The 13,180-nt window shown below is 52.5% G+C and overlaps 1 protein-coding gene across 9 annotated transcripts in view; it reads right to left on the reverse strand.

Moving 5' to 3' along the window:
- The window catches only part of GRB10 (growth factor receptor bound protein 10), a 133,929-nt gene that overhangs the window by 8,236 nt on the left and 112,513 nt on the right, over window positions 1-13,180 (reverse strand). For 7 of the 9 annotated variants that reach the window (XM_029926196.1, XM_029926245.1, XM_029926180.1 and 4 more), the window contains 7 exons: window positions 12,652-12,789; window positions 11,483-11,593; window positions 10,185-10,283; window positions 5,819-5,896; window positions 4,846-4,962; window positions 3,758-3,824; window positions 3,438-3,525 (listed from right to left, as the gene is read on the reverse strand). In XM_029926196.1, the coding sequence (XP_029782056.1) occupies window positions 3,438-3,525; window positions 3,758-3,824; window positions 4,846-4,962; window positions 5,819-5,896; window positions 10,185-10,283; window positions 11,483-11,593; window positions 12,652-12,789 (698 nt within the window). The remainder of the gene's footprint in view (window positions 1-3,437; window positions 3,526-3,757; window positions 3,825-4,845; window positions 4,963-5,818; window positions 5,897-10,184; window positions 10,284-11,482; window positions 11,594-12,651; window positions 12,790-13,180) is intronic. The other 2 variants (XM_029926214.1, XM_029926206.1) reach the window with 2 other exon arrangements.

Genomic DNA, 13,180 nt, shown 5'->3' on the forward strand with positions numbered 1-13,180 from the left:
ACGACCACACAGGGCATATAGACACAGACATACATGCACACACATGTGCACTCACACACAGGCACACACACAAACACACAAGGGGATAAAGACACACACACATACATGACTGCACAAGGGCATACAGACACACACACATACATGACTGCACAAGGGCATATAGACACACACACGTGTACTCACACACAGGCAGGTACGCACACAGCCACCTGTGTGAGGGGCCACCTGGAAAGTGGGGATTTCCAGGCTCCACGGTCTCCCTCTGGCCCTGTCTGCCCAGCTCCATATATAATTTGAGGCCAGCACTGCCTTTTGGGGCCATTTTCTTTGTGTTGCTGAACTCTCTAAACTGGCTTCCCTGCATTATCCCTGCAGGGACCAGTAAAGATTAGGAACCGATTATTTAATTTGCCTTGTTTTCCAAACTCATTTCCTCCCTAAGCACACGGGAAGGGACAGAGGTCTGGCATCACAGTGAAGACGTCTCAGTGGGTCCCGTTACCCTGAGTCATGTTCTCGCCAGAACCCCGCCAGCCTGATGTCTGGACTGAAAACTGTACCAGCGAGAAACTCTTGCGTCTGAATGGGGCAGACGCCCCCAGGAGGGGGTGTTTGTAGGAGGGAAGGGGACAGAGGGGACGCTCGGACCCGTCACGAGGTCTGAAAGGACGGAAACCTTGCAACAAGGACTCTAGGAAGTGGTGAAAAGACTTTTTTTTGAGGCGCAGGGGCACCTGGGTGGCTCAGTCAGTGAAGGGTCCGACTTCAGCTCAGGTCCTAATCTTGTGGTTTGTGGGTTTGAGCCCCGCATCGGGCTCTGTGCTGACAGCTTGGAGCCTGGAGCCTGCTTCAGATTCTGTGTCTCCCTCTCTCTCTGCCCCTCCCCTGCTCATTCTCTCTCTCTCAAAAATAAACAAACATTAAAAAAGTAAAAAAAGAATATCAATCAGACCCCCTTACAAAAATGTCGAACACACAGACACACAGGAGACTCACGGATGACAGTCCGGTTTGCTGCCAGTACCACAGAGAGGAAACATTTTAAACCTGGTGGGTCCACTCTGCCTAGCCCGCGCCTGAAGTGTCACTATTTTCAGGTTGTTTTATGGGACACAGCAAATAAGTACTTACAAGTAATTATGTCTTTAGATTTTCAGAGTAAGAGAAAAGGGATACAATGAAATCAAAGAAGGGAAAACCTTGTAATCTTCCACCTGAACTGGCAGTCTCCATGTGAACCCATTATTTATTTTTCACTATTAAAACAACGCCTATGTCCTGCTCTGTCCCTGGAAAAGACCTAGGGATGGTGGTATCCTGATAAAATTTGCTGCCAGAAAGAATCAGGCTCCAAGGAGAAAGGCTCATGGGCACCGATTGGATCGTCACACCTGGAACCAAGCATTGTTCATTTTGGGTCAAAAGAACTCAGGAATGCACTCCAAAGAGGTCCCATCGGCCAGAGAGGGCACAGTGAGCATCGAGAAAAATAAGTTTTGGTTGAAATAAATCAAGCTCTTTAAGAATCTAAGTAACAGCTCATGTGTCACCACGGGAAGGTGGTGGAAGACCAAATCGTTATTCCAAAAACTGACCAGTAAGATGGAAAAGTCGAGCGTTTAGGCTACCTTGGCTGAGATACCAAAATCTACGACAGGAGAGAGAACTTAGCTGAGAAATGATGAAGGAACTGAATGGGGAAGGGACGCCTTTGAACCCCCAGTGAACGCTGAGCCCAGCCCGCTCAGTGAATGGGGATGACAACCCCATCGGGACCCCCAGCCCAAACCCAGGTTCCCCAAGCAGGACAACCAGACGGTGTGGTTCTGACCTACAGAGGATGATACTCAGTACCCCCCCCCTCCCCGCCCCACCCTGGAAGAAGCAGGCCCACGCCTCGGTCTACTGTGCGCGCGCGTCAGAGGGAACAAGGGAGACAGGAGGGTATTCGAGGAAACCACAGTACACGCCAGCAACTCCCCCTCCCCCGCACCACAGACAGACATGCGTGTAAGAGCCAGAGAAGAAAAGCAGAGGGAGACATTGTATTTGAGGAGACCCAAGAGATCTAACAACCAAAGGCAATTTGTTGGTCCCGATTTGAACCAGCTCAATTTAAAGGATTTTTTTTTTGGGCAATAATTAGGGAAATTTGAACACAGACTGGATTATAGATGATATTAAGGAATTTTTGTTTATTTGATTAAGGGTAACAATGATTTTGTGGCTGTGTCAGAAAACAGAGGTCTTTATTTTTTTAGAGACACTCTAACTACATTTACTGGTAAACAATTTGGAATGTCTGGGATTTAATTTTAAAATATTCCAGAAGGAAGAGGGAGGAGGGATGGGGAAGGAACCAATGATGGTGGGAAGGGAAACAGACAGACTGAAATTAGCAAACTGATAAAACCAGGAGAGGATTAAAATAGGGGCTCACTACACTCTTCTCTCTTGGGTAGCTTTTTAAATTTCCGTAAGAAAACTTTTAAAAGAGGAAAGGCAGGGAAACCAGAGGTCTCCGGCTGGGAGAAGAGAGGAGGCAGGGACAGAGGCTCACTTACAAGCCTACATCTGTGCCCCTAGGCAGCCCCTTGCTGAGCAAGGCTCATGGGCTATTAGCCCTTAAAAGTACTTTTGTGTTGGGTTTGACCTCTCTTACTCCCGGACCCCGTGATGGCCCCAGTGTGAGTGACCCCAGGCTAGTCCCCTGGCACATATGCCTAGTCGCCCCATCTCTACAACCAGCAGCCACGCCAGCCTACCCCCACCCCCCAGCCGGCTGGCCCAGGTGAGGACACCACTCCACCGACTCCCACCGTGAGAAACAATACATCTTTATGGTCTGAAGCCACCAGAGTCCGTGGCTGTTTGTCCTTAGCACAAGCTGGCTGATAAAATGCTTACGTGAAAGGGGTGGGCAGAACTATTTTCCTTCCACGGCCACTGTTTTATTACCGAAAAGTAACTGGCTTGTGGGGTGCCCGGGTGGCTCAGTTAGTTGAGCGTCGGACTCTTGGTTTCAACTCAGGTCATGATCTCACGGTTGGTGAGACTGAGTTTGGACTGGACTCTGTCCTGACAGTGTAGCTCCTGCTTGGGATTCTCTCACTCCTCTCTCTCTCTGCCCCTCCTCTGCTCACATGCTTCCTTTCTCTCAAAATACGGCCCCTCCCCTCCCAACTGGTGTTCTCTGTCTGCATTTCAGCAAAGAGGCAGAGCCTGGAAATGGATGGGCATGATAGAACGCGTTGCAACCCTCCCTTCTGCCACACTCGCTCGCTGTGCCCGCCCTGACCCATGCAGACCCCGAGCCATGTCTCCTCCTCCTTCAAAGGAGGCTCTAAGGACTGCCCGCCACCCCGGATCTCTGGGAAACATGTGCCCCACACAGCGAAACTGCAGCAGATGCCCGCTCACAGCTGGCGCCTCCTTACCCGTCCACCAGCCCCTGCTGCTTAATGATCCTGTGCGACTCTTCCCTGGAGATGCGGCCGTGAAACCAGTGCTGCGTCCGATGGATCACTGAGGGAGGGAAGCGGGAGGGAGAGGGTCCTGGACCGTCTGCGGCATGGGCTTCCGCGAAGGCACAGACAGCAGGCTCGTGATCGGCGCGGGGCCCCGTTCCCAGGGCTACACCTCTCATGGTGCACGCGGGGCCTGGACGGTTCGGGGAAGCTTGGGGGGCAGAGGCGGGGGACAGGAGAGGCTTCCTTTCCTTTACATGGAAAAGGATCAGCTGGCCTGCTGTGCTTACCTGTACTCAGGGTAGACGGGTGGAGGGGACTTTGGCTGCCAAGGACATTTATCCGTGTGCTCCGTTTCTGCAGAAGAAATCTCCTTGTTAGCACTATGACGGCGGCTGACACAGCCTGCCAGCCGCCCCGCACACACACCCTGGGCAGGAGAGGGTGACTGGGTCCTTGATCATGGAGTGACAGCCACTGCCCCCCCTCTGTGTCTGACCACGGTTGTTATCTTTCTAATGTTTTTTACTTCATTTTTGAGGAAGAGAGCATGAGTGTGGGCAGGGGAGGGGGCAGAGGATCCAGAGCGGGCTCTGAGCTGTCAGCACAGAACCCATCGTGAGGCTCGAGCCCGTAAACCATGAGATCATGACCTGAGCTGAAGTTGGATGCTGAACTGACTGAGCCACCCAGGTGCCCCCTGACCAGGGCTTTAAAGACACGAGCATCCCGGGGAATTCAGAAGATCCCAGCACTGAAGCAGAGACTCATTCCTCACACTGAAAGGCACTCGCAGCGAAATTTCTGGTTAAGTTTTGGGAGAAAAGCATGGGGTTTTCCACTGAACTCTAGCAGGCCTGAAGACACAGGCCTCCGAAGGCCCTGGGGCTGCTGGGAGTTCCCCACATACCCTGAGGCCCAGGTTCATGGAACTTTCTGGTTTATACGTTGTCTGTAAATCTCAGAAAGCCTGTAATCAGGGGGATAATCTGATTTTTGGAGGTCAGAACATGAGCCAGCTAAGGAAGGGACAGTCCGGGGCCACGAAGCCGGCTAGTGGTGGAGCCGTCATGTGGAACTCCTGCCGGCCTAGTGAGGGTGGGCTCTGTGTGCCTACACGTGGCCACAGGCTGCCCACCAGCAAGAGGAGCTCCAAGTGGGGCCCAGGGGGTCAGAGAGCTCCACTCCCGTCCTGTCCCTCCTTCAGGAGCCAGCGGGGGACATGGCCGCTGGGTCCGTGAAGGAGCCCCACGTGCCAGCCGCTTCCCATGTCTGAGCCTCTGATGCCACCCTCCCCTTCCCCTGATGATACCCCCAGGGAGGGTCACCCTTCTGGGAGACCAGCGGGGGTACCACCCATGAGGGGGCCTGCCCTCACCCTCCAGGCGTGGCCTTCCTCCAGGGCTGCGCTCTGGGCTTCGGCCGGGTTCTCGATCACTCTTCCTGTTTGCCCGGAAAAGTCCATGGCCACGAGGGAGTTCTCCGAGACGCTGCGCTGGAAGGAAAGGCCACAAGTTCTTATGATGTAGGGAGGCAGGCCTCAGCCGCACACAGGAAGGTGACACCGTCCTAAAGGTGACCAGGAAAGGGGTGACGGGAATGATATGCCTCCCCACTCTAGGGTTCGGGGGATGGGGGGCACTCTTGAGCTAAAGAGGGCTTTGTTTTCTCTTGAGGAAAAGAAGAAACGCTCCAGCCCCCTCGTGGCCTCTCATGCTGCAGGTGCCGCAGGGCTTGGATGATGGGGTCTCTCACAGGCGCTCTGCCTGGACTGGGACACATCAAGGAATGGAAATGTTGTGGGGGAGCTCAGCCCTCACCAGCAACCAAATCCTGATTTAGGGTGAGGTGTGGACTTCCCTTGCGACCCTACAACATCTCCCAGGCATGGACCTAAAGGAGCTTTAAGGTCGGGTTTGGACAGGACCAAGTGTTCCTGCACTTTGGGAAGTGGAGAATGTCCTGGGTACAGGATGCTCACGATCATCTCTAGGTGCCCACTGGGGAAGGCTCCTGCATCACGGTCTACAGCACCCATGGCTGCCACGGCTGAACAGGGGCAGGAGCCAGACGTGGGAAGGCTCCTGGGAGAGCCACCCGTTGCAGGGGACAGCCTCTGACCACTTGAACCGAGCCACTTCCCTGAACAGGCTTGCGGGGCAAACAGGATGGTGGGGGGGTCTGTGCCCACCAGTCACGCTGCTGAGAGAACAAGACTGCCTCCCAGGCAGCGGAACAGGCGGTGTAGACCGGCTTCCCTGAGATGCATGGGCTTGTTCTAGAACTTCCCCAGGCAGCCTCGCCGGAAGCAACCTGTGCACAGAGCGCTGTGAGGGCCTCCGGAGACTCACCACTGGCGTTGCGAAGGCGGGGAGCAAGGGCTTCCTCTGCAGCGGGACTCTGTAGTTCTGGTACAGGAGTGTCCCATACTGCGGGGAAAGGCCAGAGTCGGTCACCGGGGCCGCATGAGCCCCCAGCTCCCGGAACGTGGCGAACCCGCGGCAGTGAAGGGCGGTGCTGAGCGGTACCCCAGCCGCCTCTGTGAGCCGATGGACACACGTGTGACACAGCACACTGCCTTGGTCCTGCATGATGTCACCACTGCCCCTCCCAGAAGCCACTGGCCGACTGGCTCACCCACGTTGTTGGGCAAGCGATAAGCAGGCAGTGACAATGTAATCAATCGAGAACAGTCAACCCCACTGAATGCTGCTATGGGTCACGTACTGTCCCAAGGGCTTTATGCTGTTGTCTTATTAAAAAAAAATTTTTTTTTACTGTTTTTATTTATTTTAGAGAGAGAGAGGGACAGCGTGAACAGGAGAGGGTCAGAGAGAAAGGGAGACACAGAATCTGAAGCAGGCTCCAGGCTCTGAGCTAGCCGTCAGCACAGAGCCCGATGTGGGGCTCGAACCCACAAACCGTGAGATCATGACCTGAGCCGAAGTCAGATGCTTAAACAACGGAGCCACCCAGGCGCCCCAACTGCTGTCTCATTCAATACTCTCCATTTTAGGGAATATGTCCTTGGCCCCACTGGATCACAGATGTGAATAGGGAAGTGAGGCAATCGCTCAGGATCACGGTCAAGCAAGGGATTTGGATTCGAAGGCACACAGCCTGTGCCCAACCGGGTTCTTCCCAAGCACCAGGCTTACCACCCGGCAGGCTCGGTGGTTCACACTGCTGGTGCCCTGGCGAGAAGCAGGGTCCCCCGCACTTGCAGCTGCTCAGCCTGTGCCCCAGTTCCCCGCTCCCACCACACGGACACGGAAGAAGGTCAGGCAAGGACAGTTATCAGGAGGCTGAGGCTCTCCCTCCATCTCATGCATGGGGGGTGATGCATTCCCAGCTCCAATCCTACAGTGTCCTCATTTCCAGAATAAAAGTGCTGGATAGGGGTGCCTGGGGGGCCCAGTTGGTTCAGCCTCTGATTCTTGATTTGGGCTCTGGTCACGATCTCATGATTTATGGGGAACCTGACTGGGATTCTCTCTCTCTCTCTGCCCCTCCCCTGTTCTCTCTCTCTCCCTCAAAATAAATAAACTTTAAGAAAAAGAAATAAAAATAATTGAGGAGTCTTCCCTGCCCCCCCAAATTTTTTTATAAATTTTAAAAAACATTTATGTATTATTGAGAGACAGAGCACAAGCAGGAGAGGGGCAGAGAGAGGGGGGAGGCAAAATCCGAAGCTGGCTGCAGACTCTGAGTCTTTAGCACCTGACCTGAGCCGAAGTCGGACGCTCCACTGACTGAGCCACCCTGGAGCCCTACCCCCAAATTTTTTTAATGGTGACGATAGGCTGTAGTCAATGGCACGTTTAAGCACAAATATTAATAATCTAAATGCTATGCTTCCCAACAGATGCTCAATGAGAACATGAAGATAATCAGAGGAGGAAGGTGATTACACTGTTAGTGAGAGACACGCCCTGAGTGTAAAGACCCAGAAAGGCAGCAGAGGCGAGCGGAAGAGAAAAACCGTGTGACCACCAAGCAGGAAACACCATGGCAGCTCGGGTAATGTCACGTGGGTCAGACTTCGAGGCAAGAAGTCTCGATGCAAATAATAAAGCATAATAATGTGGAAGGACCAAAGAATCAGTTCGAAGAAGGCATAAGTTATTCTAAAACTGTCTGACTAAATAACATGCACACGTATGTACACATGCATATGTATTTACCTAAATACATACGTGTGCCATGTATATTTACACATATGTTCATGTTATTTTTGAATCCAGTAATTATACAAATATGAGAATGAGCAACTAAACTAGAATTTAAGAGTCTGAAACATACTTGAAAATGAAAGTCTTAAAATCGATGATCTAGGGATCCCTTTAAAATGGTATAAAAAGATCATCAAATTAAGGCCAAAGAAAGAAAAAGGAACAGAAAACATACACACACTCTCTTCAGGCGGGCCACAACACCACTCTCACTTCCAATAATTCACTTGAAGGACTTGTCTTTGACCTATGGGTCTTTTTTTTATATATATATAATTAAAGAAAAATGTTTTTAATGCTTATTTAGTTTTGAGAGAGAGAGAGAGACAGACAGACAGGCAGAGCATGAGCGGAGAAAGGCAGAGAGAGAGGGAGACACAGAATCTGAAGCAGGCTCCAGGCTCTGAGCTGTCAGCACGGAGCCTGATGTGGGGCTCGAACTCATGGACCGTGAAATCATGATGTGAGCCAAAGTCAGACGCTTAACCTTCTAATTCATTTGTCTTGTAAGTAGGCATAAAACTGTATTTTACCTGCGTTATATTTTTAAAATATATTTTTTGCCTTAATTACTAAAGAAACGAGTATTTTGGGGGGTTGGGTGGCTTGGTCGCTTGGGCATCTAAGGCTAGATTTTGGTTCAGGCCATGATCCCACAGTCTGTGAGATCAAGCCTCGCATCGGGCTCTGTGCTGACGGTGCAGAGCCTGCTTGGGATTGTTTCTCTTCCTCCTTCTCTGCCCCTCCCCTGCTCTCTCTCTCTCTCTCAAAATAAATAAACTAAAAAAAAAAAAAGAAAAGAAAAAAAGAAACCGAGTATTTCCCACACTTCTTTTGCAGCTCCATGACTGTGACTTCTTGCTTTCCCATTTACAAATAAACACCCTAGCCTTCAGGGTGGTAGTTTTATTGGTACACGTGTATATGCTCTTGATCATTTTTACATCACTAACCACCTGACTGAGCCACCCAGGCGTCCCCTCTCCTGCCGTCTTACCAAATGCTCAGACGCACGCCAGCAAACATACATATTTCTCCTTTCCTTACCCCTACAACATAGGTAGCGCTTTGATTTTTAATTGTTAATAACATGTCCTGGAAATTCTCCCACAATCCCAGGAGAACCTTGTTCTTTTTACAACTGAGGAGTATTCCTCTAAATGGCTATCCCGTATCATTTAAAGCTGGCTCATAACAGAGTCGTCTACGATTTCCAATGTCCAGTACCAATGGTACCATTTACTCTGTGATGAAATAATAACATTTTATGTTTAATCCTTTTTTGGTTTTATCGATGGCAAAAATTAAACGAGATCTGGTTCTGGGGAAGAAGTTAACAGGATGCCAATCCCCGGAGCTTATGTTTTCTGACATCTCCAAGGGGCTGTGAGTCACGCCTCCTTCTTCTCCTCCATTCCTGTCAGCGGCTCTGCCCTGTCCCTGCCCCACTGAAATCTTCAGTGAAGACTGGGGTTCTTGTAAAGAGATTCCTAGACCACTTGCCGGGGTCGGTCAGACCTGGCCCGATGAACTTCCCCAGCAGACCCCTGGATGTTCATCTCGGTCAACTAATTGGCAACGTCACGTACTTTATATACATAAGGAAGTGTAGACATGTGAGAGGGGTACGGGCAGAAAGGTACGTTTTGGGGGAAATCAGAAGTGAAGTGTTCTCTATAGTCATGAGCTTAGCCTTTACAAAACAGCCAAGTGAAAGCACCGTGGCAAATGCTATCAAGTTGCTCTCGAGAGTATTTTCCTCTCTGAGGTTCCATGGGACAGATTCCTTCTAGAACATGTTGTCAGGAGACACTATGTTCGTGGAGGACCACAGCAAGCTACACAGTGTGTCATGTTTCCCTCGTGGCCCCGGCTTTTTGGGAAGGTGAGAGCCTGACATTCAGTCTCAGAAATAATCAAGCCTCCTGACGAATGGTCTGCTCTGTCCCGGTCTCCCGATCTCATCTTTCTATGCCCATTTCTCTAGACCTCTGGCTCTCCACTCCTGCAGGCCCCAGCTCCCACGCCCCAGGGGACACTTGGTTACATAGGGAGACAATCCTGGTTGTCTCCATGGGTCAGGGAACGAGTGGCATCTAGTGAGAAACAGAAGGGATGCCGTTCAATGTCCCACACGGTCCCTGGATGTCCCTGGAGCCCAGGTCAAAGGCTGGCCCAGACCTTTCTAAAGATTTTTTAAAAATATTTATTTGTTTTGAGAGAGAAAGTGAGCAGGGGAGGGGCAGAGAGAAAGGGACACATATTCCCAAGCAAGCTCTGAGCTGTTAGCATGGAGTCTGATGTGGGGCTTGAACTCCTGAACCAAGAGATCATGACCTGAGCTGAAGTCAGACGCTGAACCAACTGGGCCACCCAGGCACCCTGGCTCCAACCTCTCTAACACGAAGCGTCTGTGAGAAGCTACGAGACCCCGTCTGGACAGACTTGCGGGAGCACCGGGCTGCCAGGATGATTGGCCACGTACCTTGAGGAGCCTGCACGCCGTCATCCAGCACGTTCTGCCCTGCTCGTCCTCAGCACACAGCAGCCGCAGCTCCTTTGTCTCGCTCCTGACTTTGTTGGGCTGAAGGAGGTAAGCAAGGACCCGGTGAGCGTGACATGGCGGGTGTGGAACACGCCCTTGTGAGGACAGCAGCAGGAGGTCGTCCCTGGAGAGGAGGGCGTCTCCACCTGGCCTGGACAAGCCCAGGTTGGGGGCACCACGCGGTCGAGGGGTCAGTGACCCTCCATCAGGGGGTCTCAGAGGACATACACAGGACCACAAACTCTCCGAAGACAAGGTAGTGGGCGCTGCAGGGACAAAGGGGCGTCCTGCTCTGTGGAGAAAAGGCTGGATTCGACAGGAGAGCCTGGATGGAAAGATGTCCTGTCACCTCCCAGGACTGAGGTGGCAGCTGAGAATGGGCCCCTGTGGGGCTCAGCCAGCCAGGGGAGAAGCCCCCAAGGGTGTATCTGAGTGGCCCCAAGGATGGCCCCACGGGCGGCCCTTAGAGGGAGGCTGGCGTCACCCCCAGAGAAGGGGACTAGAGGGGACGAGTGACCTGGGGTAGGAGGGGGGTCACCGTCACAACTGTCACTGTGCATGGATGGCAGGCGCCCCCACACAGAGGCAGGGTTTTCCTGGCAATTGGGGGAGAACCGCTACAGGAGCAGGCCAGGGGGAAGGGAGGGGCGTCGACCATCGGAGTTTCAATGGCTGGTGTATGTGTATTTGTGGGTGCATCTCTGTGTTCACGCACGTGCACACAGATGTGTATATGTGTGTGAGAACCCATCTGGGCGCATGTGTGTATATCTGTGCATGCACATGGGGGTGTGTGTGTATATGAGTGGAAATATGTGTGAACATGAGCTCTCACACAGGTGCACAGAGGCAGGGCAGTGCCTGGGCACACACACTATCCTGGTGACTAAAAGCTTCTACAGACAATGTGGGCTCCCTCGGTACCCTGGAGGCCAACCATGTGATGGGCTGTAGGTCACTAAGCCTCTGGGCTCATCGACACGCATTACCCATCATATTCTCTGCTTTTCCCCCGGAGTAGCCAGGTACTCAAGCATGGGCACATTGTAAGCACAGAGCGATGAGTAAATCCACTGGGAAACTCTGTGAGACAATAAACCAATCCCCCTGACCCTCTCTCATGGCAGAAGTTTGCTGTCTGATTCCCAAGTCTCTAGTTAGAGGCCATCAGTGCCAGGCGGCCCCTGGACAGGGCGAGGGCGGGGCAGCTCCCCTGGGGCAGGGCGGAGGCGGGGCACCTTTATGCAGAAGCCATAGTCCGTGGGCGCACAGTACTGCTTCCTGCCGGTGATCAGGGAGAATATGCCGCTGTCCTCCAAGCCCGCCAGCAGCTGCAGGTGTCTGGGCTCCTGGGAAAAGGGGGGTCAGATTCACGGGGAAGAACGTCTCGGGCACAGCTAGGAGAAAACATTCTCCCGCACTCGTCAATGTCTGTGCATGCTCTCAATGCGTCTTTTTCCTCTCTGCCCATCCACAGGGTGCAACCATTGGGTAAAATAAGTGCTGAGTGAAGACTAAACTCACCCAGCCCTCTGGGTGGACTTCTCATCTGCTTGGGGTTCCACCAGCCTCTCCCCGCTCCTTCCTGGCAGGAAGGGAGCAGACTATGGCTCCCTGGGGGTGCGGTCTGCGGGGGGCCCTCTGCTGCAGGGACGTTGCCAGAACGGGATAGGCAGGACTGTGTACAGGCACCACAGGCGACCCAGCAAGGTGAGCCCCCAGTGCCCCAGCTCTCTTTGGAGACCTGCACCTGGTTCTCTTCATTTCTCACCTCCTCTTCCCAATGGGAATACATGCAAATGTCCAACGCATTCCCTGAAATACCTATATTAGCACATATGAGACTGGCCGCAACCTATCAGCTGTCCTTAGGACCAGCTTGGGTGCTAACTTCCAAACTACGGAAACGGAGGCAGCACCTTTCAGGGACTCAGGCCGCCAAGGAGGCTCTGCTCCTGGGCCACGAGAGGGTCCGGGGCTGGCCACCCTGGGCTGCAGCGATGACATGCTATTGTGCACATTGTCACCTGGTTTCTGAGAGAGGCAAGCCAGCTGGGAGCTTGGAGTTTGCCTAAGTGATCACGAGCTCAGAGGATGCCTGGGCGCATTTTAAAGTGAAGCTGAAGCTGTGTCCACTCTGAACACACATGGCCTGGGGTGATGGAGGCGGGGGCGGCTTTAAAACTTGCCTTTGGGGTGCCCGGGTGGCTCAGTCGGTTAAGCATCTGACACTCGATCTCGGCTCAGGTCATGATCTCATGGTTTGTGAGGCTGAGTCCCGCCCCAGGTTCTGCACTGACAGTGTGAAGCCTGCTTGGGACTCTCTCTGCCCCTCGCTCACTCTCTCTCTCTCTCTCTCTCAAAATAAACATTAAACAAACAAACAACAAAAACCAAACAAACTCACCTTTGATGCCCCCTTGGTGGAGCAGTAAAGGCCCGACCTCCGCAAACACACGAACAGCTTTCGCCACGACTTCTTCCCGAGATCCTTCACGTGCAAAAACCCCTGGATTTCAGGACAGCTACTGCAGTTGAGAAAGTTCTGTGGAAGAGCCGAGTTTTAAAAGTCGGACAATGCGGCCACACATTCGTGCAGGTATGTGGCACTGGCCTCGGACATCCTGACGTCTGCTCAGTTACCAAAAACACTCTTTCTGGGTCAGGTCAAGAATTTTTCAAATGATAGTTTTCCTTTCAAAAATCTTAAAGCCCTGCCTGACTTGCGGTGGCGGTAAACATAATTAGTATTTAAACACACGTGAGCCAGAGCACCTGCCCAACACTGATGAAAACCACAAAGGCATGAATTTCCCAGAAGACGGGCCAGTCTGATCATCGGGCGACCGGAAGTGCTGGGAACAGTGTGGACTGAGCCCATCTAGGGAAAAGTGTGCTACCGCATGATGTCTCCAGGAACGCCTTGGTGACACCAC

Source organism: Suricata suricatta, chromosome 2, assembly GCF_006229205.1.
Source record: "Suricata suricatta isolate VVHF042 chromosome 2, meerkat_22Aug2017_6uvM2_HiC, whole genome shotgun sequence".
NCBI classification, from domain to species: domain Eukaryota; kingdom Metazoa; phylum Chordata; class Mammalia; order Carnivora; family Herpestidae; genus Suricata; species Suricata suricatta.